The 27,138-nt window shown below is 37.9% G+C and overlaps 2 protein-coding genes across 2 annotated transcripts in view; one reads left to right on the top strand and one right to left on the bottom strand.

The window, feature by feature from the left end:
* The window catches only part of prom2 (prominin 2), a 28,950-nt gene extending 16,394 nt beyond the window's left edge, over positions 1-12,556 (top strand). Inside the window, exons 8-24 of the mRNA XM_061745205.1 lie at positions 1,059-1,255; positions 1,807-1,881; positions 2,100-2,163; positions 2,264-2,420; positions 2,501-2,653; positions 3,228-3,351; positions 6,495-6,583; positions 6,772-6,856; positions 6,937-7,080; positions 7,163-7,231; positions 7,775-7,867; positions 7,959-8,012; positions 8,101-8,181; positions 10,380-10,448; positions 10,542-10,631; positions 11,501-11,613; positions 11,717-12,556. Coding sequence (XP_061601189.1) covers positions 1,059-1,255; positions 1,807-1,881; positions 2,100-2,163; positions 2,264-2,420; positions 2,501-2,653; positions 3,228-3,351; positions 6,495-6,583; positions 6,772-6,856; positions 6,937-7,080; positions 7,163-7,231; positions 7,775-7,867; positions 7,959-8,012; positions 8,101-8,181; positions 10,380-10,448; positions 10,542-10,631; positions 11,501-11,613; positions 11,717-11,762 — 1,703 coding nt within the window. The 3' untranslated portion in view covers positions 11,763-12,556. The remainder of the gene's footprint in view (positions 1-1,058; positions 1,256-1,806; positions 1,882-2,099; positions 2,164-2,263; positions 2,421-2,500; positions 2,654-3,227; positions 3,352-6,494; positions 6,584-6,771; positions 6,857-6,936; positions 7,081-7,162; positions 7,232-7,774; positions 7,868-7,958; positions 8,013-8,100; positions 8,182-10,379; positions 10,449-10,541; positions 10,632-11,500; positions 11,614-11,716) is intronic.
* A 6,339-nt stretch (positions 12,557-18,895) lies between these two features.
* Positions 18,896-23,744, bottom strand: LOC133463546 (BLOC-2 complex member HPS6). The gene is made up of 2 exons (XM_061745138.1): positions 20,601-23,744; positions 18,896-19,862 (listed from the first exon to the last, which is right to left on the bottom strand). Exon 1 carries the CDS (start codon positions 23,492-23,494, stop codon positions 20,753-20,755), a length of 2,742 nt encoding a protein of 913 aa, XP_061601122.1. The 5' UTR covers positions 23,495-23,744; the 3' UTR covers positions 18,896-19,862; positions 20,601-20,752.
* Between the last annotated feature and the right edge of the window lie 3,394 nt (positions 23,745-27,138).

The following is a 27,138-nucleotide window of genomic DNA, read 5'->3' as shown; positions in this document are numbered from 1 at the left end:
AGTAATTAAAAGACAAGTGAGTCAATAATAAAAGTAGCTAAAAATGAAAGGCATCAAGCACAGTAGAGAAGAAAAAAAGTCAATGAAAAAAAACAAAAACAATCACCATAATAAAAGTAGCTAAAAAAGAAAGAAAAGCATCATGCACAGAAGAAAAAAATAAAAAAATAAAATAAAAAATCATGGTCATTATAACATCAAATGTTGGTAGTTCAGTATGAGAATCTGCTTATAGCGGCGTTTGAATAGCCTGATGTTCTTGCCGATAAATCCATAGAAATGGATAACGCACCCAAACTATTGTCCATAGACTTCAGAGGAGAACAGTTCACGGCCTCTGCTTCCACAGGATCGGTACGAGGACATGCTTGCAAAGTCTTTTTTATATACTTCAGTACAATGAGTCTTGTCAAAGACATAAAATACCAATGAACTAAGATGTAACAGTAATTGGCATTTTGCTTCAAACATATATACCTTTGTCACTCAAAACTGTTGCATTTCACGTCGTTTTGGACCATAACAAAAGTTTACCATCCACAACAGACTGGAGGCTCTTTTAATGTGTGTGTATGTGTGTTTTTAGACGCAGGATCGTCAGCTATACTGATGGTTTATCTAAGATGCACAAACTCTCTATTTGAGAGTGATGAGGAAAATATTCAAATATTTTTGATATTTTTGTAACTTCGCTCATATAGCATGACATAAATTTTTCTTGACAACCTTTTATGGTTCTTTTTTTTCCCTAATTTTAAATTCATACCTTTTTTTAAGTCTTACCCAAGTCTTCATTTAGACGAGTTAGATAGAAATGACCCAAACTACACACTTTGGTATTGATTTCGCCACAGTTTATGCAATGGATATTTACACAAATCAATACATTTTTGTAATAAGAAAAAAAGGGGAAAAAAATAAGTTGTTCTTAGTAATAATTTAGGAAGATTTAATGGAAAAATGAGTTTAAAGCTTCACTGATTCAACTTTTACTTTATACTTATTGTATTTTCCAAAGGTGTCCGTAACATTGATATTTGTGTCGTCTGAACGAACAGAAACGGTAAACACCAGTGTTGAACTGGGGAAGCTGAACTCGTCTTTGAACCATCTGCAGTCCAGTATGGACCGTCTCCATGGCAACGTCACCGCTGTTAGAAACCAGATCAATCAGACGCTGTCGGATCCAAACTGCATTGGATGTGCTGACCTACGACCTCAGCTGGATAAACTAACACTGGATACCTCTGTTAGTGTAAGTGCTGCTTTTGTGTACATATACAAAATAAATCAATCTTCTTTATTTCCCTCTCCTGATTTCCCCCTCAACCACTTCATGACAGCGGTGAGTCAGGTGTGACCGCTCTGTTGACAAAATACAAGTGGAGATTTTCCCCTTCAGACAATCACCATGACTAAACAGGGATATTTCATGCAATTAAACTGCCTTTGACGCAGGCTGAGACAGTGTGACAGATGACAGTTATTTTTGGCTTTGTCTGAACAGCTGAATTATCCTCCTAAAATCTGTTTTTCTCCATACCTCCTACGCATCTCTATCCCCCACATGCCTCCTTCTTCTCTTCTCATTGCCTCATCTCTTGTATTCATCAGCATTTTGGGAAAATGTTTTCCTTTGACTGTGTATTTCTAGAGAAGAGAGAAAAAACATCAATTATTCTCTTGATCTTACCATTTTTGTTGCACACTGCTGCCCCCTTGTGTCGCTTTGAGGTAAGACATGTGCTTATCTGTGACGGCTGGGCTCATGCACGCTGCCTGCGTGTGTTTGGTTGTTTCCCACAGGTTCCCAGCGTAAATGAATTTCAGACTGCAGTGGATGAAGTTATCAAAACTGATCTCAAGGCCAAAATCAGTCAGGTCAGTGACCTTCACCGGATGTAAACACGAATGATTAGGGAGGGGGTCAAAGTTTGAAAAGGGTTTAACTCGAGATGATGTTGTTAAATTGGGAAGAAAATATTTTCAACTCACTTAAGTCGTGTTGTTGAACAAGGAAAGTAACTAGAAAACAAGTTTTCTTTCTTTTTTCTCCTCAATCGCCCCATATTAAACAAACGATTTTCATCTTATCACAGGTGGAGGAATATTTCCAGAGCATCCCCGAAAGAGTGACCAATGATACACAGGATATAGTCCAAAGTAAGTAAACACTGCATTTGCTCTCACAAACTTTCTTAAGACTAATGAGATGAACAATCAGTCAGTATTAAGGAGTTTTTCTTTCTTTCTTTCTTTTTAGATAGCAAAAAATCGTTGGGTGATGTACTGGAACAGATTTCCCAGGTTTCAAGTGAAATCCACTTATCAGCTTTGGACGATGTGTCGGTGACTCTGAATGAGGTGCAGAGGGAGATCGACAAGTTTTTACCCACAATAAAGATGGCAGAACACACCAGGTAAGAAGCGGGGACGTTCATTTGTAATCAATCGGAAAAACAACGCACATATCCCAACGTAGGTGTTGATATTTCTCCAGATGGGGTGTGTGTGTGGCTCTGTGCTGCGTGGTCCTCCTGGTGGTCGTGTGTAACCTGCTGGGTCTGCTCTTTGGGCCTCTGGGTCTGAGATCCAAAGCTGACCCTACAAAGCGATCCTGCACGGCGGACTGTGGCGGCACCTTCCTGTTGATGTAAGTGTGGAGTTAATCACAGAGAAGCATCAAACTTTTTTTTTTTTTTTTTGGGTTTTTTTTTTTTTTTTTAACAATTGCAAACATAACAATGATAAGAAAAAACTTCACATTATGCAAATTCACGTCTAATTATAACATATAAAGAGTACAACACAAATAAAAACAAAACAAAAAGCACAACACATTACAACCAGCCAGGGGGGATGAAATTATAACAGAAAGCCAAAACATTTACATACATTTATGGTTTTGATTGCCTTTGAATTATTAGAAAACTTAATAGAGTCCAGATACTGTTTTAGTTCACAATAAAAAGTAAAAAAAGAGGGTTTTTTGCGTAAGAATTTAGATTTGTGGATGTGGAATTTTGCGAGGATAATTAACAAATTAATAATAAACGTTTCCTTTGGCTTTGTTCTAATTGTTATATGGTCAAAAACACCAAACAACACATCCTTCCAAAATAAAATAAAATCAATATCAATTCTTTCAGACACGAGAAGCATCAAACTGTTAAAAGCGTTTTACCAGCTGAGATGACCTTTGACCTCTGATGTGGATGTGCTTGCAGGGGTGCAGGTTTCTGCTTCCTTTTCTCCTGGTTGTTCATGATAGCCGTGCTGCTGCTGTTCTTGCTGGGAGGAAACGTTTACACTCTGGTCTGTCGGCCGTGGAACAATGGACAGCTGCTGAAGGTAGTGATGTGGTCACATATAAAAACATATAAAAACACATGCAAAACAAAAGCAGATGAACTCATTTAATAAAGCAATGACAGGTCACATCTTATAAATTACAGAAAAACAACAATATTTTTTTTTCTTGAATTTTAAATATCTTCAGTCTTATTCGATGGAATATTTGACCATTTTTAGGAAGTGTCGTCTATATGGGCAGAAATATTTGCCACTAGAAACTGAATTTACGCGGTGACACGCACCGTACGGTGAGCATCGCCGCATAACCTACGGCGTAGACTCTGCGTCGATTTAACGCAAAACCATAATTCAGGCTTCACCCGTTGCCGCAAATCTTCACACACTCCTCAGCAGAAATTTTTCTACAAAACGGCAAGATATAAATCTACACTTTTTACACAGAATGTAGAAAACAAAATAGGTTTCGAAATATCTTGCTCCCATTGGTCGTTTATATCGTTGAAAGAAAATAGAGGTTATAGTAGGCTACGTGAAAAGAAGTTCTTTGTATCTGCACTCGATTGCTCTTCCTCCGGAAGACCCGGATGTCTGGCACAGTAGAATTGAAATTGAATTGCAAGAACTGAATTTGAATTGTGAGAGCTGAATGTAGATTCAGTTTTTCAATGCAATGATTCAAATTAAACAATACAAATTCAAATTATGTGATTCAGATTCAGTTTTTTGATGAAATTATTCAAGTTGAGCAATTCAAATTCAAATATAAATTATTCAAATTCAGTTTCTAGTGGCACATATTTCTGCCCATACGTCTAACTCTCAATCTCTTGCACTTTTGGCGGCTGGTAGTGCAGCTGGTAGTGCAGCCGCCTCACAGCTAGACGGTCCTGGGTTCAACAAAAACTCTAGGAACTATGGGTAAACCTGCACTCTGAGAACGTAGAGCTTTATTAGGAACATAAGGCACTTTAGGTCTTGCAAATATTGCGGAACTAGGCCATTTTGGACTATACGCAAATAATACAATTTTGAATTGGATTCTGAGTTTTCGTGGAGCCGATGGAGTGAGGCTAACACAGGAGAGATGTAGTCTCACTTGTTGATTCCTGTCAGCGCCCACGCTGCTGCATTTCTGATCAGCTGGAGCCTTTTCATAGAATTACTTGGACATCCTGCTAATAACACATTAAAGTAATCTAGTCTAGAAGATACAAATGCGTGAATTAGTTTTTCCACATCTCTCTGGGAGAGGATGCTCCTAATCTTTGTAATATTACACAGATGGAAAAACGCTGTCTTACAAACCTGATTAATATGCTGTATAAACGACAAATCCTGATTTGGTTTCACACAGTTGTGTTGGAGGTCATTTCAACACCATCTAATCCCTTCCTAAGGTGTTTGGGACTTAAAACAATAACCTTGGTTATACTGTCCTCCTTTAAGTGTGATGACTAAAAGTAGACAGCAAGCCAAACTCCATTTACAAAAGACATGAGAGGCAGGATATAGCCTTCAGCTCCGGAATTTAATGCAGACTCAAGAGGCATGCAGATGCAAAAATTGGAGTGAAACTGTAACATAAGAAAAAAGTAAAATCACCATTTGCCATACATTGTTCAAATCAGTAAAGAAAAACAAAGTACACAAGTATTTTCAGCTTTACATTACTAGCTGGGAGGGAATATGTCAACAATCATAAAAATCATGCACTTGGTGACAAGTTTTTGATATTTGGCATGGTGGTAGGTTTGGACATAAGGTTTTCAAAAACCACCGCAAACAAATAGTGACGCCCCCTAGTGGCCGGTTTGCAGAAAATTCAAAATGTCACCCGCCGAAAACTCCAAAGGTCATATCTCAGCTTCTCTTAGTAGATTGTTGTATATTGTCACTTTTTCTACTTTTTTGGTGCTAGGAATTCAATTCTAAGATAAATTTCCTATTTCAAGGTCATGTTGAAGGTCAGATTTAATTTTCAAGGTCATTTTTTGCCCAAAAAACTCCATCTCCAGAATTAAGTCACATAGAAAGATTATATTTGGCTCTAGATCCTATTTTCACCCCCAAGGAATGCAATTTTCTGTTTATTGGACAGGTCACTGTAGTGTCAATAATCTGATAATTCATTCATTCATTCATTCATTCATTCATTCATTCATTCATTCAGGCTTAAGATGAACAGAACTTCAGAACTAAGTCACAGTGAAACAATAGGATTCTAAAATAACACAAAAAAAAATCAGCTGTGCATATTTAAACTCACTCAACACCTACAATTCCTCTATCGTCTTTTTGATTATTGATTTGTTTAGAATTTTGCAAACCGGCCACTGGAGGGCCGTCCCAATTTGTTTGCGGTGGTTTTTGAAAACCTTATGTCCATAACTAACACCATGCCAAATATCAAAAACTTGTCACCAAGTGCACGATTTTCATGAATTCCCTCCCAGCTATACAGTAAACAACAGATAATGAATAAAAGGCAATCCAAATTAGCTTACAAACTGGCTGAAAGTTACACCGACCGAATAAAATAACATTTGAGAGTCCGACACTTAAATGGAAATAAAACACTTTTCTTTCACAAAGTCATGAAAATACTCTTCAGTATTCCTGAACAAAATGCATGTCAACTTAAATAACTCACAGACAATGCTTTCAACAGCACCACGCAGCTGGATGGCGAGGGAAGAACTTTCCTGATCTGCTTTGCTCAACATGTGCTTTTCTCTACCTACTTCTTGTTTCTCCTACTTCCCATAGACAGGTGGTTGTCAAAATAAAAGCATGCAACAAATAAAAGGCATTAAAGGGTGCTACCTGCCACTATAAACAACAAAAATGCCTGGAGGGCAGAACATCGGTTTTATCAGAATTTAGGAATAAAAAGTTGGTGGACATCCAGGACTCAATGCCTGAAGTTTAGCTAACGTTTCTGTTTCATCTGGCTTCATAGACAAATATAGCTGCTTTACATGTCTTTAGAAATATACTATATGTAACATATATTTAAAGTAAATTTCTTGGTTTGATTGTTCCATATTATTTGTGTCTAAAATCAAAAATTAAAGATTTAATTTTTTTAAGATTCTTTAATGCAACCATTTTCCTTTCAACTGTACAGATACATTTCCAGCGCCTAAAAAGACTGTCGATGCTTTCTCTTCTCTTTACAGTTTATTGACATTCCCGGTTTAATTCCAGGGTTGGAAATAGGCCCATCTCTAGGACTCAAAACCAGCATCAATATCTCTGATATCTACAGGTATGAAATTCCAGTTCAGCTCTTACAAAGCAACAAATACGTGTAAACGTTTGACATAATGACATTTAATTTTCCTTCTCTGACATCTATTCCACATCTTAAAGTTAGTTAGTCAATAGAGCTATGTCCATCTGTAAATGCAATCAAAAGCTTTGTAAGTAAGTCATATTTCATGGCAATCTTTACAGAGACTGCGAGAAAAACCATCCTCTGTGGACGACGCTTCACTTGTATGAGCTCGTTGACCTCGAGGAGCTCCTCAATATATCTAAAGTGGGTTTTTCTCCCTTTAACTGATTGAAAACCATGACCTATTTGCTCACTTTGACATCTCCTTTGCTGGTCTCACACAGTACACGGAGCAGATCCAGCAGCAGTTTGAGGACACAGATATCACTCTCTCCTCTCTCACCCTCCTGAGCCCCGAAGTTCAAAACCAGCTCAGGAACATCTCCAGCAAACTGGACAAGTTAGACACGGCTGCTGTCACGGAGCAGGTACGCTACACCCGCGTAGTTTTCATCTGTATGCAGCAGTTAACTGTGATCCAGTAGTTCTTGTTTTTCATTTTTCTTTAAGATGAACAACATTTCAAGAATCGATCTGAATACAACAGCAAACAAACTTGTTACACTAGCTGGTTATCAAGTGAGTTGGCGACATTAAATCTTAATGAACTAGACCGCGGTTGAATTGGTTTGATATTGGATATTGGACATTCAAAGACATCCATTTAACTTGTGATACATACCACTGATTTTGGTCATATTGCTTGTGATGTGTTCATGGTCATCTAGACTATATATCACAAGACTGTAATTATTATAAAATCATACTATGGGCTGATGTATACCATGAACACATCACAAGTGGTTTGACCAAAATCAGTGGTATGTATCACAAGTTTTATGGGTGTTGAATTCATAAAACCACATTAAATCAGCCCATAAGATGATTTTATAATAATTACTCTCTTGTGATATATAGTCAAGATGACCATGAACACATCACAAGCAATATGACCAAAATCAGTGGTATGTATCACAAGTTAAATGGATGTCTTTGAATGTCGAATATCCAATATCAAACCAATTCAACCGCGGTATGAACTAGTTGATATTCTTCACCGTGTTCAGCTGTTAGCTACTTTTATTTGATTTATTAACTAACTAAGCATTTGTCTATTTTAAGGCAGATAATGAGATTAAAAACCAGCTCCATGATGAAGCCATGAAACTGAGGCAAATCCAAGATGAAATAGACACAGTCATCATCCCACAACTTGTGCGTATTTGGCCAAAGTCTACTTTTCATTTTCCTATGTGGGTTAACCACTTGACTCATAAAAGAGACACGCACTGTTTTCTGCCCCAAGGAAAACCTGAATTCCTCCATTAGGAGCCTTCAGTCCACCGCAGAAAAAATCAATGTGAGTACACGGACTAACACCCAGAACCAAGAAGAGGGAATGTGCTCCTCTTTTTAAAACCTTTTACTGTCCTCGCTGACTCTTTCAGGGAACAGTGGGGGAGGTGCTGAGCAACGTCGGAGCAGCACAAGACTTTCTCAACACAAATACAACACAGATCGTCAAGACCGTGAGTACAGCCACGAGTCACATGAGTTTGAAGAAATGTGCTCCATGTGGTCTCTTAATGCCTGAGGTCAGTCAGTCATTTAGCGAGTCGAGGCGAGGGGGGAGGTGCTCCGGCTCAAAGAGTGAGTAGTGGGAACAATGTGCCCGTTGGTTCCACATCCACAGGGCATCTCATCTTGATGTGGGATTCTTCCAAAAACAGATGGGAGAACATATTACACACATTTATATCCACTGCAATATTTTCAGTGTCATATTGGTGTATTTTTAAAAAGAAGAACACTCAAAGTAAAGTAACAGAAATGGCGTTTCTGCATCTCCGAGCTGCAGTGAGTGAAACAAACACATTTGCCATGCATTCTGACACATTTGAATCCTCTCTGACACAGGAATGCATTATGGTTATCCACACCAACACTTAACCAGAGTTAAAAGTTAAAGAACACTTTACATTTAACTGATAAAACTGACAATATTTACTTTTTGAAGTGACGCTGCATTGTTGTGCTGTTACATCTCTGAACTATGATGTGCAGAGAAGATCGTTATTGTCAGAGGTGGACAGAGTACTCGACCCCAGTACTTGAGTAAGAGTACAAATACTACTGGTCAAAATTTACTCCGTTACAAGTAAAAGTAGCTCAGTCAAAATATTACTCGAGTAAGAGTAGAAAAGTACTTGCTTTTAAAGGTACTTAAGTATCCAAAAGTAAATGCTTTTAAATTTACTTTAAGTAAAACTAAGAGTAAGAGTAAATTTCTTATTTTCCACATCAGTAAATTACTATATTTTTTCTAAATTAATTTAAGGATCTTTTAACTCTTGTTTCTGAGAATTAACTCTTTGAAACCAGCTGCACTGATGTGCTGCTTTTAGAACCACAATGTTATATAAAACCTGCAGAAACACCAAAAACAAATCAAATGAATGGGATCATAAGAGGACAGCAGATGATGCAGAGTTTATTAACAATCATGAACTGAAACCAAATGAACCTGCACCATCCAACTAAGTCTGGATCCCCCTCAAAGACCACTGCTTTACAAAAAACTACATCTCTGCTTTCAATAACTCAATGTTGTAGCCATTGTTGCAGCTACAGTATGTCTTGACTTGTTGCAGCTCTGTCTTGACTTGTTGCAGCTCTGTCTTGACAAACGCAGGCTACTTTGGTGGTATCGTTTTGAGGAGGCTTGACGTGTTTCCGCTTTACATACATCCCAGTGGAGAGCGTGCACTGTGATAGGTCTCCTCCTTTGACAAAAACAGCTTGTGTCCAATAGGATTTTAGGGAAGAAGAAAAAAGAGCAGACCTGAAAGTAACGAGTACTTTTCAGCCTTCCTAGAAATTTTACTCGAGTAAAAGTAAAAATATTTGTCTTGGAAATGTATTCAAGTAAGAGTAATAAGTACCAAAGAAATGTAATACTCAAGTAAAGTACAAATCCTCTGGATATGTACTTAAGTACAGTACTCAAGTAAATTTACTCCGTTACTGTCCACCACTGGTTATTGTAATATCTCTGAAGATCCTGAGTTGTCACTCTTGGCTCCAACAAACCTTCTTAACAAACCTTAACAATCAGCCAGTATCCTCGCAATCCATCCCACTTCTTTTACTCTCTTTGATATAAAAAAATCAGGTCATGATGGCAAGATTTATGTCAGCCCAAGGGAACTCATGCCGTGTATTTATTTGACTTTGGTAAGTGAACACAGCAACCACACTGTTGTGGAACAACATGGCCATACCAAGACTTCTCTGAAGACAGTCTCTGTACGGCCGTCTGTGGTGTGAAAGCTTCACGACCCAGACGAGCTTGATTCAACCTCGGTATGGAAGAAGTCTCATGAACACTTTAAACACACACGTGAAATCAGAAAGCAACAGTAGACTCTCACACTGAACTGAGATAAAAACAAGATCACGCAAATAATAATGCCCAAATTAACGATAAAGCAAATCAGAAGCATAGCACACAACAGAAGTGAAGTATAATTCATTTCCATGTCGACTAATTATCCTGATGTGGTTATTTATGGGTCAAATCAGAGGTTTTGACCACATTTGCTCTTTTGGAGACACGTTAGCATTCCATCGATTCCTCATGACTTCTCACTGTAAAAGCAGGAAAATGTGAGGAATTTACTCTCTCTCTCTCTCCATCCCCCCTCCTCCACCCCTCCATCAATTCTAGGAGAGCAGAAAGTTTTTGGACTGTCAGCTGGATTACTTCACCGTTTACGCTGACTGGGCCAACCTCACGGTAAAGTCCATTCAAATCTCTGCATGCATGTTTGAGAATAAAGTAAATAAAGTTAGTGTTTTATACCGATGCACCTATTTTTTTCTTCTTCAGATAACCCAGCAGGTGGGCCGCTGTGAGCCTGTGGCCAGAGCTGTGGACTCGGCTGAGGTCGTCCTCTGCACCAACATGGTGGAGGCCCTGGTGAGGATAGGGCTGCCACCTTTCAGAAATAGAAATAAGGGACGCCCTGATTTCAGCAGCGCAGGAGCCAAAAAAAAAAGCCCTAAAACTTCTAAACTGAATAAAAATGTGTTTATTTTATATGAAAAACAAAATGCTTTGATTTAAAGTTTAAAGTGCTTTAATAGCATTGAACTTTCATGACTGTAGAGACAGACAACCATATAGCAACTGGAATAGCCTCCTATGCTATGTATGTCAACATCAGCTGTATAATAGATGTATAATATAGTCTACAGGTGAAGAATATGGTGTAAAAGTTAATTTATTTCAATAATTCAACTAGAATATGGTGTAAAAGTTAATTTATTTCAATAATTCAACTAGAATATGGTGTAAAAGTTAATTTATTTCAATAATTCAACTAGAATATGGTGTAAAAGTTAATTTATTTCAATAATTCAACTAGAATATGGTGTAAAAGTTAACTTATTTCAATAATTCAACTAGAATATGGTGTAAAAGTTAATTTATTTCAATAATTCAACTAGAATATGGTGTAAAAGTTAATTTATTTCAATAATTCAACTAGAATATGGTGTAAAAGTTAATTTATTTCAATAATTCAACTAGAATATGGTGTAAAAATTAATGAAAATACGGGACAAATCGCGTCCCGTATTAGTTCAATACGGGACGCAACATTTTTTTCTCAAATAAAGGACAATTCCGTATTTTACGGGACGGGTGGCAACCCTAGGTGAGGACCACATTACTCAGATTACTTTTCTTTTTAAAACATGCTTTAATGCTGATGATTAGCAACTTGTTAGAGAAATGTTATATCTTTCCATCAGTAAGGTATTGAGTAAGCTTTTACGCTGTTTCAGAATGCGTTCTGGTTCAGTCTGGGCTGGTGCATGATCTTCTTCATCCCCAGCATCATCTTTTCTATCAAGCTAGCAAAGCACTACAGGAAAATGAAGTATTCAGATGCCAAAGAGTAAGTAGCACAGAAAGACAAATGCACACACATCCATATATGCAAGAATTACACGACTGGCTCATTGGACGATGGTGACCTTGATGTTGATGTCTGTTTCCAGGAGCCACATAGGCATGAACCACATCCCACGGGCTCGGATGAAATGACCCTGAGAGGACAACACATGTGTGGAGCTCCCTCAAAAGACTGCAGGCACAAAGGTTTCATCGCTTGTTGGAATAAACGCACATGGGGCACTCCTGCACAGATGTGGCACTCCTGCACAGATGTGGCACATCACAACAACGGGACAAAATGGCAAAAAAAGAAGACTTTAAATACACAAGTCCTTGATCATTTCTAGTTTTCAAAGCCACTGATAAAGCCACCCATTTTGTTTCATACAACAGCACAGTAAAGAGAATCTCAAACCGGACACAAGGCATAAGGGAACCTGCAGGGATATTATTTCTCTGAATTTTTGATGAATACATCCCCATGGCTGAATGAAGTGAAATGCTGATGGTTGTCATTTTAAAACTGACTTTAATCACATACTGTTCAAACATTTTTGTATATGTATGTGTAGTTTTCTGTCTTGACGTCATCATTTGGCATTTTATTGGAAATATAAGGGAAATATTCAGTATTTTTAACTGTCTTCCGGACTTCCTGTCTGAAGATATTAAATGTCTGGACTTTTCTGGCAAAGATGTTACTGCTGTTTGCAAACTTGCCACTATGAAGATTTTCTTTTGTCTCTTTGAAAATACACTTGTGTAAATATATGAAATTTGGCTGTTACAAATGATTATTATGATTATTTTTGTACAACTTTGTACTAGAACAATGTTTCGTTCTTTAATGCAGCACTTTTTTATGGTCCGTTTTTCTAACGAGATAACTGAACATTTCACCCAGCTGTTGGTAAAAATTGAGTAAAAATTGTCACTGATCAAAACTCATGTGATGTTTTTTATTTATTTATTTTAATTCACGTATAGTTTTATCTTACGTTAAGTGGAATCTACGACTGGTTTTCCACAGAAGCCAAGAAAGAGATTTGTCAGTGCACATTTGTAGACCAGGACACATTTCTGCTTGGTACATAAAGCTTTTTTGTGCAGCAACACTGTAACTACATTAAATCAACTTGGAAATAATGTCTCATAATAAAAACTAATATGTGATTTCAATTTACATTAAAGCATTCGACTCATCACAGATTAGATCACTCATGTGGCCTGCTTGTAATAATAAACTCCTCACAAACATTTGAAGCCACGCACACATTACTGCATATTTACTCAGATTACACAGACACACTAAATTTAACATTGTTTTCATCCATGGAGGACGGCGTGTCCCGTGATCACATGCACTTATTGTCAGATTCATCTTTGCAGACGATGAGCCGCTGTGTACATTATAACACGGTTCATTCTGAAAGATCTGCTGAAGTTTTTCATATTTCGCTCAGTTTTATACTCAATTTATAGTTAATTTTATTCATTTGTCCCATTTATCTACTAAATGTCACTCTGACGACGCTTAACTGTTAGATACAGCTGAAATATAACATTTACTAGTTTTCAGAGCAGTCGGTACTTTTGTTTAAGCAGCTTTATATTCATAGTTCTCTTTAAAAATATTCACACTCAACCAGATCAGGTATTACATTTAAATGTGCAGCTCTTTTTAGGTCGTGATTGTCTACTGAGTTTTGCTATAAACTCAGGTTAACTCTTTCGAGAAAACGTTTAATCACTTTTGAGACATTTAACATGCTTGTATCTGAAATGTAAACCTTCACTCAAGCTCTATTTATTTTAAATTATTTTTCTTTTTGCATTTGCATTTTCCAGAGTCATCATTGCAAGTTAATAAACTAAATAAATACGTACATAAGTAATATAATAATCAAATCCCCATGAGATGATCATATCTTCTAGTGCATCATCTTTTGGAAACTAATAATAATAAAAAAGTCCTCTCATCAGATCAGAGGATTTTGCTTATCATAGTCTGCAAAAATATGAGTTAGTTGTTTAGATGCCTTTGTCAAACTCCCAGCAGCCTGTAATGTGGAAAGACTCTTGTCTGCCCGGTCTAATTAGGGGAGTGCTGGTAGCTCTAGCTGGTTTTGCTTCTTTAAGAGTTTGTCATTTCCATATAGAACCTCTTGCTCTCAGTTAGAGTGACGTTATCTTGTTATTCATCATCATGATCAAAGGTCTACGTTTCAAATTACTAATTTTGGCTTCACAGAACGTTCTAGGAAGCGTATGGGGGTTTCCTTTTTTCTTTTTTTTCTTAATCGCGCCAAATGAATAATGTTATGCACAGGTGGACTACAGTTGCATAAGCATCAGAGCTCAGTCACTCAAAACAAAGTGTCTGATTTCTTGTATGATTATTTTAGCCATTTTCAAAAAGATTTAAGTGGATAAAAACAAGGAGCACATATTTCACCTCTGTCAATAAATATCCCCTTTTCTGAAGGTTGTGCGATAGAAACTGTTAAAATATAGAATTGGGGATTTTACACCCATTGAACCGTGGTTTTAGGAGTAAAACAACACAAAACAAGGCCACAGAAACTGTATACTGTAACCTTTGAACAGAACAGACATCTTCTAGAGCAATCTGATTTCAACAGTGCAAATCCATGTTTTTTTTCTTCCTGACCCAAACTGGTTTCTATACTGTTCCACCAATCAGAATGCAAGTGAAATAAACACCTTTGAGGGAAAGTTCAAACTCAATTTTAAGCCAGTGATCCTGAGGCGAGACCAACCACAAGCAGCGTTATAGTTACTAAAATCTGCAGACTAAATCCCTTCTAGCATTATTCTATATAGTAGTAGTAAATATTTATTTCGGTCAATCACAAACAAAAATTAAAAATCAACAAACAAGATAACACAGGTTTTTCCCTGGTCAACATTGTGATTATTTGACCGAAAAGGTCTGGGCTTGAAGCATAAAGCTTATTTTGCCCACCTTTTAACAGAATAAAATATACAAAAAAACAAATGAAGTATCATAAGTCTACACAGAATAATAATAATAGTAATAATAATAATAATAATAATAATAATAGTATTAATAATAATAACAATAATAATAATGATGGTGATGATAATAATAATAGTAATAGTAACAATAATAATAATAATAATAATAATAATGATGATGATGATGATGATAATAATAATAGTAATAATAATAATAATAATAATAATAATAATAATAATAATAATAGCAATAATATAATAATGATAATAATAATGATAGCTCTGAAAACAGAAAGTGAAAAGATGCTAAGGAAACCGGCAAAACAAATTTAAGTTGTCATTTTATCTCGTGCATGTGTGCATTCTTCTTTGTTTGCTTATTGTGTTTCTATATATGTGTCCATTACCTTTGCTTTGAATAATATCTTGTATGCTTTTATTGAATTTGCTAGTTTAAGGTCATATCATTTTAACATGTGATACAAATGGGCCTTAGTGCAGTCATCCATCTAAAAAAACAACATCCATTTGTGCTGCTCTGTAGGAAACGCTCAGCTGCTCTAAGGCAGGCTGGGGACGGAGCAGCAGCGTGAGCCCACCTGTGTCTGTTTAGACACATTAACGTCTGCAGAGTGCCATCTATAATTAGAACAAGTGAATAAATGGACATACAGCACCAGCGTGACTCTAAGCCCTGTAATAAGAGACGCCGGATCCAGGGAAAATCAATTGGAAGGAAAAAAAGAAAAAGAAAAGAGAGGTAAAAGGAAACAGAAAGGAATAAGGATGGAAGGCATCAGGTTCTGCAGGTTTCACACCTCTCCTGCTTCGTTGCCCGTTCAGACTCCACCGTGAAAGCTGTGAGAGCCACACAACGGCATCCAGTGTCCTGCATCTGCTCTCTTGGAGCTACTTAGACTAAAATGTGAAAGCCTATCATTCCTCATCCAGGCTCTGACCTTGGAAATAAATCAGCTACACACTGAAATCCCTCCACTAGGTCTCACACACACACATACACACACAGCTGAAGATGTAAAGGGACTTGAACCTGAGGAAACACCGTTATGGGGTCCAGTTTGTATTAAGGGATACTTGTGCGTACAAGATGTGTTTTTCAGGTTAAACTGACCTGCAGTTCTATCCAGTACTCGAGTTGTAAAAAAAAATCAGGGGGGGTGGTGGATTTTATCATATGGGGACAGATAATTTGTGCTGATTACAAATAATATAATATATTACAAATAATAGCAGTGACCAAAACACCTGCAGAAATACTGCAGGAATGACATAGCAGCAGTTAAATGCAGCCTTCTGTAAGCTTTAAATATCCACTGGGCTTACATCTAATACATCAAAACACAACAATAAAAAACACTTTTCTGAACTTATCAATATGACTCTGTCCTTCACAGGATAAGTAACATGGATCACTGCAAAAACTAGAAATCTTAACAAGAATATTTGTCTTATTTCTAGTTAAAATGTCTCATTTTAGTAAAGAAAAATCTCATTACACTTAAAACAAGACTCATCACTGGAAAAAACAACAATTTTCACCTGTTTCAAGTAGATTTTCACTTGAAATAAGTAGAAAAATAGATAGATAAATCTTGTCCCACTGGCAGATTTTCCTACTTATTTCAAGTGAAAATTTACCTGAAACAGGTGAAAATTGTCACATTTTTCTGGTGTTATTTTTCTGGTGATGACTCTAAATGTTGAAATAGCAGTAAAACCACATTCATTGATGAAATGACATAAGGGATGGAAAGGGGGGATGGCAGTTTTACAGGGGGGATGATTTGGACTGTTTTTATTTCAGGGGGGATGCATCCCCCCTCATCCCCCCTCAACTCCAGTACTGGTTCTATCAGACATAAAAACCCTGTGCTTTCACATTAAGACTGTTCAGTGTGAACTTTGTCAGCATGAAAGGAACATGCTGACAGAGCTCAACAAACCAGAACTACAATCTTAGAAATGACTTGGCAACTAAATATCAACAATCATGCCTTAGGATTCCCATTAAGACAGCAAATGTCAAATGGCTGCTTTTTATTTTTGGCACTCACTGTATCAGGTATTTAACAGTAAAAAACACAAGGGATAGAAAATGACTAAAATGCACTCAAAATGTCATTTTCATCAACACCTATTAAAATTGTGGTCTTGTTGCAGCTATTTGAAAAGACTGCACGTCTCTGCACATAAACAGAACAAGAACATTTAAAAGTCCAGACAACCATCAGGTATTTTTCTTTAGTTTAATAGCATAAAGCATTTGCTTATAAATACTTATACAGTCTTTTTTATCTCTTCTTCAAATACTGCTGGAAGTGAGCATTTATTGCCAAAGGCAAAGTTACACTGTGGTTAAGAAGGGGAAATATCTATACGACTCTTATATATTTAACAGCAACCACAGGCAAAGTTTAAGACATATTAATGTTTAACATCAAAGGAGTCCTAAAAAAAAAATCTGACCGAATGCTGCTGTGGGGATGTCAGGGAGTTTCCAGTGACTCTCAGTACACCTTCAGTGAGCTGAACTGTAATAAACCGAGTAGCTTTTATCAATCTTGTTCAGCCTAAAGAGGCTGGAATGACAGATTTGAGTAGGATATCAGTGAGTTTACTTAATGAAAGGGAAAAGTCAATCACAAGTCTTTGGCTGAAGAGGCCAGGAACTGCTCCACACACCTGATTACATGAAACATTGTATGAGAGCAGATCCTTTGAACCACTTCTCTCCCTGGAATATGAGGGACGCTGAGGAGACACACACAGCAGAAATGTGACACTATCTTGCAAATGAAAAGCAGCAACGCGAAAGGCACCAACTGTTCTGTAGCATTTTGGAGTCTGATTGTCACTTAGCACATCAGAGACATCTGAATTTTCCAGGACCGCACACACACAGGTCTTACACAGTGATCATTCTAGTAGTCTTGCAAGGATTGTTTTAAACAAATAATATTAAAGAAACAAGTATTGAGTCACAACTGGACCACATTTAAGTACAAAAACTGCATTTCTTCTGATTAAAACAGGCTTAATACTCCAATCAGATAAATTGCATCAACAAAGTTAAACACAAGAGGCACTTCAATGCACTATTTACGGAAGAGTATTAGGGCCACTTAAAAAAAAAAAAAAAAATTCTGAGAAAAAAGTCAGAATTCTGACTTTAATCTCAGAATTCTGAGAAAAAAGTCAGAATTCTGGGCCACTTAAAAAAAAATAAAAATAATTCAGAGAAAAAAGTCAGAATTCTGACTTTATTCTCAGAATTCTGACTTTAATCTCAGAATTCTGAGAAAAAAGTCAGAATTCTGACTTTAATCTCAGAATTCTGAGAAAAAAGTCAGAATTCTGACTTTAATCTCAGAATTCTGAGAAAAAAGTCAGAATTCTGACTTTAATCTCAGAATTCTGACTTTTTTCTCAGAAGAAGAAAAAAAAAAAAAAAAAGTCAGAATTCTGAGAAAAAAGTCAGAATTCTGAGAAAAAAGTCAGAATTCTGACTTTTTTCTCAGAAGAAGAAAAAAAAAAAAAGTCAGAATTCTGAGATTAAAGTCAGAATTCTGACTTTTTTCTCAGAAGAAAAAAAAAAAAAAAAAAAAAAAGTCAGAATTCTGAGAACAAAAGTCAGAATTCTGACTTTAATCTCAGAATTCTGAGAAAAAAGTCAGAATTCTGAGAAAAAAGTCAGAATTCTGAGATTAAAGTCAGAATTCTGACTTTTTTCTCAGAAGAAAAAAAAAAGAATTCTGAGAAAAAAGTCAGAATTCTGACTTTTTTCTCAGAATTCTGAGATTAAAGTCAGAATTCTACGGAAGAGTATTAGGGCCACTTAAAAAAAAAAAAAAATTCTGAGAAAAAAGTCAGAATTCTGACTTTAATCTCAGAATGACTTTTTTCTCAGAATTCTGAGATTAAAGTCAGAATTCTGACTTTTTTCTCAGAATTTTTTTTTTTTTTTTTAAGTGGCCCTAATACTCTTCCGTAACTATTGTTCGTAGCACTTCACACACAAAAAACAAACACCTCAGTTTCAACACAGCATGAAAAGCAAGTCAGAAAAAAAAATACTGACTGGTGTGATATAAGACAGCAGGAGCAAGAATAAAGAAGGCCTATCATCTCTAATTACATTACCCTCACTGGTTTCATCAGGGAAGATGTATGTGACCTTATTCAAGCAGCAGGGTGCTTGTGTTAGTCATAATATATCTCTCTCTCTCTCACACACACACACACACACACGCGCACGCACGCACACACACACACCCTAATGAGATTACCACTAAAATTGAATTTGAAGTCCAACTGTGAGCCACTTTTTCTGGGTATTTTGGAATGTCCGGTGAGTTGGTCTGAGGGAGCGAGGACAAGACGGAGTCTGAAGAGGAAAATTAAACACTGGGTGTGGAAAATGCTTTCATAACGACAACATGTTCACTGTTTTGGAAATAACTTCTAAGGGTTACATGTTTTTTTTAAGCCAATCAAGACCAGGTTAATGATTACTCATGTGTAATATATATTCAATGTGAAACTAAAAGTCAGCAAAGGAACCTTGAACCGAACCCTCTTCCTCCCTCCTTTTTTTAACCATACCTCACTTAAAAAAAAAAAAAAAAACAAAGGCCAGCTTGTGTGAACTTACTCACTAGATTATCCACTGCATGACAGCACCTCAGCAAGTGAAAAGACCCGGCTACAATAACAATAATACACCAATTTTTCCAATGCAGTAGGATAACCCCCAGAAATCTGAGTTAGTAGTTTTGTTTTTGCTGTTTTGACAAATATACTTTTTTGACACAGGCTAAAGTTACTCAGTGCAGTTAAGGCTTAAAAGATAAATAGCGCTGCTATCTAATTTTCTTCACCGCAGAACTGAGGGCTGAGTGATGGCAGCTGCTCATCACACCAGATTAGATCAGGACAAACGGGCAGATTCATCCTAGTTTGGGAGTAAATGGCTTCGTTTGGGACTGAACTGTTACCATGTTTTACATGTTTACTTTACGTTCTTATTCATTATTTTTTAAATTCGTTTTGATCGAGGTTGAAGTTATTATTGCGAGATCATTCTCATTCACATGCAGTTAAGGCTTACAAGATAAATAACATTATACACAATATATACACAATACAACTTAAAATTACTTGCAGTGTTTACACTGGTAGATTTTCAGTAGTCACGTCATAATTTCTACTAGTTAAATTTGAACTGATAACCTGTAGTGCTGGGCGGTATACCGGTTCATACCGAATACCGGTGTTTATTTTTCTTATGATATGAATTTTTCATATACCGTAATACCGGTGAGTATGTACAGTAGCTACACAACGTTGGGAACGGGCCGCGGCTGGACACTGTTTGTGAGGGGACTGTTTAGCAGTAGTGATGTACCGATTGTTCGGTAACCGAAATTGTTCGGCCGAAAATGGCAAAAAAAACACTTTCAGTGTTCGGTGGAATAAGTGGGGAAAAAAACGAACAATTAATAACGGCGTTGTAATATAAGGAAATAGACTGGCCGCTCCGCTCCCGTACTGGTTGCACCACAAACATAAATCGTTGGCCAACCAAAAAGTAACCACATAAGAATTTTACCTAACATTCACCAGGAAGTGGAACCAAAACAACATAATGCTTGGGAAATTAAAATTTTTTTTCACTTTTTTATGTTCAATAAATATTTTCTACCTTGTAATTTTGTAAAAGATTTTTTTCTTTGAAAAGCATGCCTAAATCAAATTTATTTGATTTGATATAACAGTAAAATAGGCCATTCTAAGCCAATTTACTGCAGCAATTCCTTTCCAAATCATTAGAAAATGTGGTTAACACCCAGTTGTGCATGAAAAAAAAAATACCGTGATATACCGTGAAACTGATATAATTTTGAAAAATACCGTGATATAAATTTTTGGTCATACCGCCCAGCACTAAGTTAAATTTGAACTGATAACCTGTTTAAAAAACACAATCAAACATGTCAGTGAACTGCATGATACCTGTAAACGACTCAAAAGTTTTGTGTAATTGTATTAACACACATTCTGATAAGATTAAGGGAAGGAATGTGTGATGAGTCAGGTTTTGTTCTCCATTTAGTTTGTTATTATGAAAGTCCGACTGGGTTTGCAGGTATCGGCGCTCTGGCCCTTTTGACAGCTGTCTGCATGGCCAGCTGCTGCTCTGGTGACTCTGCACTAAGAGCCGGGGTGATGCTTCCACTCAGGCCTGAGTCTGTGCTGGGATCTGTGACGGGGCAGGGCTGCTCTGTGGGCTGACGAGGAAGAGCGGGAGGAGGGTACGACGGGGACTGGAGAATGTCAGCGTAACGCTGGCTGGGCTTGGTCTCCCTCTGAAGAATCTTTCGAAGCAGAGGCTTCAACAGCCCTATGGTCAGCTGGCTGCTGTGAGACTCTGCAAAAGGAGCAGGGGATGAGGAAGTTGGGCAGGACATGGAGAAGGGATCAGAGTGGGAGGGAGTGTTAGGAGAGGGGAGGTTTTTAAGCACCAGGTTGAGGATGGTGGTGACGGTGAAGTCCTCGGGGCATAACGCCCACAGCACGTCCAGGTAGGGATCCAGATCTCGGTGTTGAGCCACCTCGAAAAGCAGAGTGGTGAAAATCTCCTTGTTGAGCAGTGGGCTCTGTTTACAGAAGCGTTGGGCCACCTGCGTGACCCGCTCCCACTGCTGCTTGCCCATGAGGATCCTCAGGGCCTGCAGGATGGCGTTGGGTCGCCCGCTGACGAGCAGCAGCTCCACCTCCAGGTCCTGGTGCTGGTTCCTGTCCGGGTGTAAGCTGGACACGATGCCCAGCGCTCGCTTATAGAGAGGCACGTTGTTCTCGCCGCCCTCCCCTCCTCGCCCACCAGAAAAGCCCGCCAGACTCAGTCCCAACCCCGCAGAGCCCTGCTGCTGCTGGGCCAGTTCCAGGAACCGGGGCAGCCAGCTGGACTGGAAGTGGAAAACCGATTGGCAGAGGAGCTCAAATACTGGCAAAGCTGTTTGAGAGGTGTGAGCTGCAGGTCTGGCTCTCCGGCTGTGGTTGTGTTTCGCCTGCCCCTTTGTAAACGCCAGGGAAGCAGCAGCGGTGCCGGGGTTTGGAGGACTGAGGACGGTTTTCCACACATCTGGGGACGCCCTGCTGGTCAGCGATCCCTCACCGTTGTAGTGTAGTTGTAGTGCAGCCTGAGCAGCCCTCCACGCCTGGCAGGGGAAAATGCTGAAGATTGAGTTCAGGTAGAGCAGACCTTCTTTATCCAGCTCGGAGGACGACAGCAGCCTCACTACTTCTTTCTCCACCAGAGTCTCACACAGTGCCTCCACCTCTTTAACGCCCCCCCTCACTAAACTCCCCTTCACCTCCTCCAGAGAGACCAGAGCCCGGAGCTCGGCCTGAAGAGAGCCCATCAGCTTGTCCTGTCCCACCATGCACTGTCCGCCTCCGTTCTGCGACAGCTCTGTGCCTTTCCTCCTCTCACCTGTGCTGAGATAGTCCCTGAGGATGGAGGCTAGAGAAATAGGAGCCTGAAATCGACCTCCTTTCTTTAACGTGTCCACAGTAAGCTGGGTGCTGCTCAGGCTCCTCTGCTGGTAGTATTTACAAGCCTCCTCAAAAACAGCTTCCACCAGCAGGGCTCCGGGATTTACAGTCCCAAGAGGTCTCATCTTAGTGTTGCAGTCCCTGGAGTCTGTGTCTTTGTTCACCAACCTAAAAAGTCCCATTTCTGAGAGCAGATGTGGAGTCTGTCTCTCAGCTTGGATGGCATATAACAACCCCTCTCTTTTCAACGTCATTCTTTCCAGTTCTCTCCCAGAGCTCAACTCTATGAGGTGTAAAGTTTGTGCTACGACCAGTGCCACAGTGTTCTGGTACACACAAAGGCTCGTGTGAGTGCCGTATTCCACCACGCAGTTTTCTGCCAGTTTGTACACCTGCCGCAGCATCCCGTCTTTCTGCAGGAGACACAGCCAGCCCGTGTTGAGCAGCAGGAGCAGGCCGCCACAGCCCGTCGGAGACACGTTATGGATCTCAGGCGACTCAAGAGCAGATAAATACCCCAAACAATCAGTGACCAGCCTCTTAAAGTCAGATTCTTTGGCTGAATGCTTCTTAATGGGGGTGTTTTTACACGTGGTGCTGACCGTCAAGGAGTCGTGGTGAGGGGACCAGGAGAGGAAAAACTTGGAGATAATCAGCGGTTTCAGTTTCAAATCAGGAAGAAAATGCACATATTCCCCCGAGCTGATCACGGTGAACTTGGGATTGTTGTGAAGGGTTATTTTCACCCCTCCCAGGATGACAGCTCCCTCCTCCAGCTCAAAGTCTCGTCTGCAGACACAGAACCTCAGCTTGTTCCTGGTGGAGCTGAGGGCAGAGCTCTCCGAGGGGGGTCGCTCCTCACACCAGATGATGAGGTTGGAGCAGGCACCCACCGACACCACTCTGGCCCGGGGGCTGTTGCACAAGTCCGACATCTGCAGGAGATGCCAGCCGGCCTGGAACTTCCAAAACTCTGCTTTGCCATTCTCATAAATCACCACAACAACCACTGCAGCCGCCCTTGTGCTGTTCTTGTTACAACATGGGTCCAAATAAACGATGTCCACGATGGGAACAGCTGCTTTCAGACACAGATCCAGCCTCTTCTGGTTCTGGGCCAGCTGGGGTCTTTCATACTTGTCAAAAGTCATAAGACCGACCTGAGGCTTGCGGAGGATGATGTGGACGTGCCGTCCGTCCGGGCTGACGCGAACATTGTTCAGGCTGTTTGTGTCGCTGAGCGTTTCCAGAAGCTGCTGCTCGCCCAGGTAGTCCCCGAAATCTGACAGCTCCTCCAACACGAACATGGCTCACTTTTCTTTTTTTTTTTTTTTTTCCTCCTCGTCCAAGCAGCTTAAACTTCCCCCCGACGTATGCAGCTGTAAATAAAGCTCCGGCCAGCTAACCGTTAGGAGGCTTCATCCCCGTCCCGACACGTCCTTCCACATGGGAGCGAAACCCGGAGCTGATACACGTTGGAGGGGGAAAAACAGCGTTTTAAGGCAGAGTGGAGGAAGGCACTGGTGCTTTGGAAGCGTCGCTAGCTGTCCCGGCTGCTGCTGCTGCTGCTGCTGCTGCCATGATCACGGGATTGGTAATTTCCGGATACCGAGGCTCATTTGCATAAAGGGCGGGGCTTACGTTGTGACGTCAGCGGCAAGTGTTGTGAAAGAGGAGCGACTCAGGCCTGATTTATGCTTCCGCGTTAAATCGACGCAGAGCCTACGGCGTAGGCGTAACGCTGAACCATAAATCAGCCTTCAACCAACCTTTATTTACTTGACATTAAAGATATTATTTGTTACTTTGATTATCCTAAAGATCGTGCTCTTGAACACCTATTGAATTTGATAATTATTTAAGCTAAATTCTTTATTCACAAACAAAAATTTGCTGGTGCTACTCCTAAATGTGCTCCTTTTCTACTAGAATTAAATTCTCTCATTAAATCTCTTTATTTGATAAACAACAAAAAAAGCAATATATTTTTAATCAACTATGAAAAGTTTTTCCCTGTATCCTCTGAGTAACCTTTTATTTATAACTATGCATCTGATTCTATTCCTCATACCTGTTTTATTCCCCTGTTTTATTTATTTATTTATTTAATTCTATATTTATTTACTTACTCATCTTTATTATTATTATTGTAATTATTATTATTATTATTATTATTATGACTGTTACCTTCATTATCTTTATTATGACTTCTTATTCATATTAGATATTTTTATAATTTACTCCATCATTGTGTGTGCTGTTCCACACAGCAGCAAGTGTTGTGAAAGAGGAGCGACTCAGGCCTGATTTATGGTTCTGCGTTAAATCGACGCAGACCCTACGGCGTAGGCGTAACGCGGAACCATAAATCAGCCTTTAACCAATCTGTTTATTTACTTGACATTAAAGATATTATTTGCAGAGGTGTCAAAAGTATTCACATTCATTACTCAGGTAGAAGTATAGATACTAGAGTTTAAAAATACTCCTGTAGAAGTTGAAGTATCAACTCAAGTTTTTTACTCAAGTAAAAGTATAAAAGTGCTGGTTTCAAAACTACTTAAGGTATAAAAGTAAAAGTAATGTAAGGGAGAAAAAAAAGCCATTAAGGACAAAAGCCATTGAAAATGAATGTATCTTAGTATAATGCAAATATATTAAAGAACCATATGTGTGTACTATTGAGCATTAACATGTGTTTCAGAGAGCAGAAGATATGATGACAAGTATTTTAATGGTGCAAAAAGTCAAACTTCATTTATCCAAACCTTTATTGGAATGTACATCCAAGTTTAGTTGCAGGAATCTGAGGGAACGGATGTAAGAACAAAACTGGACAAGAACATCTGAAACAACCACAACCAAATTCACTCTATCCGGATGGAGCAATTTAACTGGATAGTTTTTATTAAAGGCCGAAATGAAATAGAGTAACGAGGCTGTTTTTAAAATGTAAGGAGTAAAAAGTACAGATAATTGCGTGGAAATGTAAGGAGTAAAAGTAAAAAGCTGTCTGAAAAATAATTACTCCAGTGAAGTATGGATAACCAGAATTTCTACTTAAGTAAGGTAACAAAGTATTTGTACTTCATTACTTGACACCTCTGATTATTTGTTACTTTGATTATCCTAAAGATCGTGCTCTTGAACACCTATTGAACTTTGTCATTATTTACGCTAAATTCTTTATTCACAATCAAAAATTTGCTGGTGCTACTCCTTAATTTGCTCCTTTTCTACTAGAATTAAATTATCTCATTAAATCTCTTTATTTGATAAACAACAAAAAAGCAATATATTTTTAATCAACTATAAAAAGTATTTCCCTGTATCCTTTGAATAACCTTTTATTTATAACTGTCTTGACCTTTCCTTATTGTTTTCTATGCATCTGATTCTATTCCTCATACCTGTTTTATTCTCCTGTTTTATTTATTTATGTATTTATTTTATTCTCTATTTATTTACTTACTCGTCTTTATTATTATTATTATTATTATTATTATTATTATTATTATTATTATTATTATTATTATTATTATTATTATTATTATTATGACTGTTACCTTCATTATCTATATTATGACTTCTTATTCATATTAGATATTTTTATAATTTACTCCATCATTGTTTGTGCTGTTCCACACTTGTTGGTGTTTGTATAGCAAGATTTGCTAATAAAGTTTTTTTAAAAAGCGACTCAACCAACAGGCGCTCCTAGCGTGGAAACTGTGCCACTCTCACAACTTTTCCCCACACAAAGCCATAATATGGAATAATGAAGACATTACTGTCAGGAAAAAAAAATCAATATTTAAACAAAAATATTTTTTTTTATATTTCAGGTCCTGCTCAAGGTTTCTTCCCTCCTAAAGGGGAGTTTTTACCTGCCATTGTTTATGTTATGTTTATGTAATAATTGCTCGGGGGTCATGTTCTGGGTCTCTGGAAAGCGCCTAGAGACAACTTCTGTTGTAATAAACGCTATATAAATAAAACTGAATTGAATTGATAAGGACATTATTTTTATATGTGACCTTTTTGATTGTTATGGTATAATGCTTAGTTATGAACGTTTCTTTGACTTAAATCCTTTCCCGTTACAAGTAAAGAATCTAATTAAGTAACTAAAGCAATCCCTACTGGTCTTATCAGTATCAAGAAACGCTAAGAATAAAACCCCTTCTAATGATAAATGGACTTGATATATTGGATTTAAAGTGCAACAACAAACATGTATGTAATACATTTTACGAAAAGAGGAAAATAACTCCTCGAGGGAAGGCATTTTGGGATAACTTCTTTTTCTTCTAGGTATTGTATCTCCAATAAAACAAGAGGTTCACACACTTGAATTCTGCACACTATATATCCAACAAATGTATATTTTTCTAAATTCTTACATTTTGAAAATAACTGCACTTTTTGCAACGTGGAACCAGACACCATAACTCATTTATTCTACCACTGTGCTCGATCTCTCAATTTCTCTCAATTTGAACATTATATAGTTTCTAAAATCAAGATAAACATCTCAATTGACTGTAGGAGTGTGATATTTTATTCTATCCATGAAGAATATATATATATATATATATATATATATATATATATATATATATATATATATATATATATATATATATATATATATATATACACAAGAAGTTTTTTTAAAGATGAATACTGTATTTACATTTTATTTATTTATTTTTCATTTACTTTTTTTTCTTTTTCATATTTCATTTATTTACTCTTTATTTTGTTACATATATATTGGATTACTTGTCTAATGTTCTATGTGTATAACTTCTTCTCAATAAAAAAAAAACAACAAAAAAACAACAACAGAGGAGTGACTCAACCGATCAGCAGTTGGAGTAACATCTAAAACATCACTGTATTGACATTTCAAAAGAGGAACATTATTGTGATTCATTTCAGCTGACAA

Source organism: Cololabis saira, chromosome 17, assembly GCF_033807715.1.
Source record: "Cololabis saira isolate AMF1-May2022 chromosome 17, fColSai1.1, whole genome shotgun sequence".
Taxonomy (NCBI): Eukaryota; Metazoa; Chordata; class Actinopteri; order Beloniformes; family Belonidae; genus Cololabis; species Cololabis saira.
This window is presented reverse-complemented; position numbering and strand designations above follow the sequence as displayed.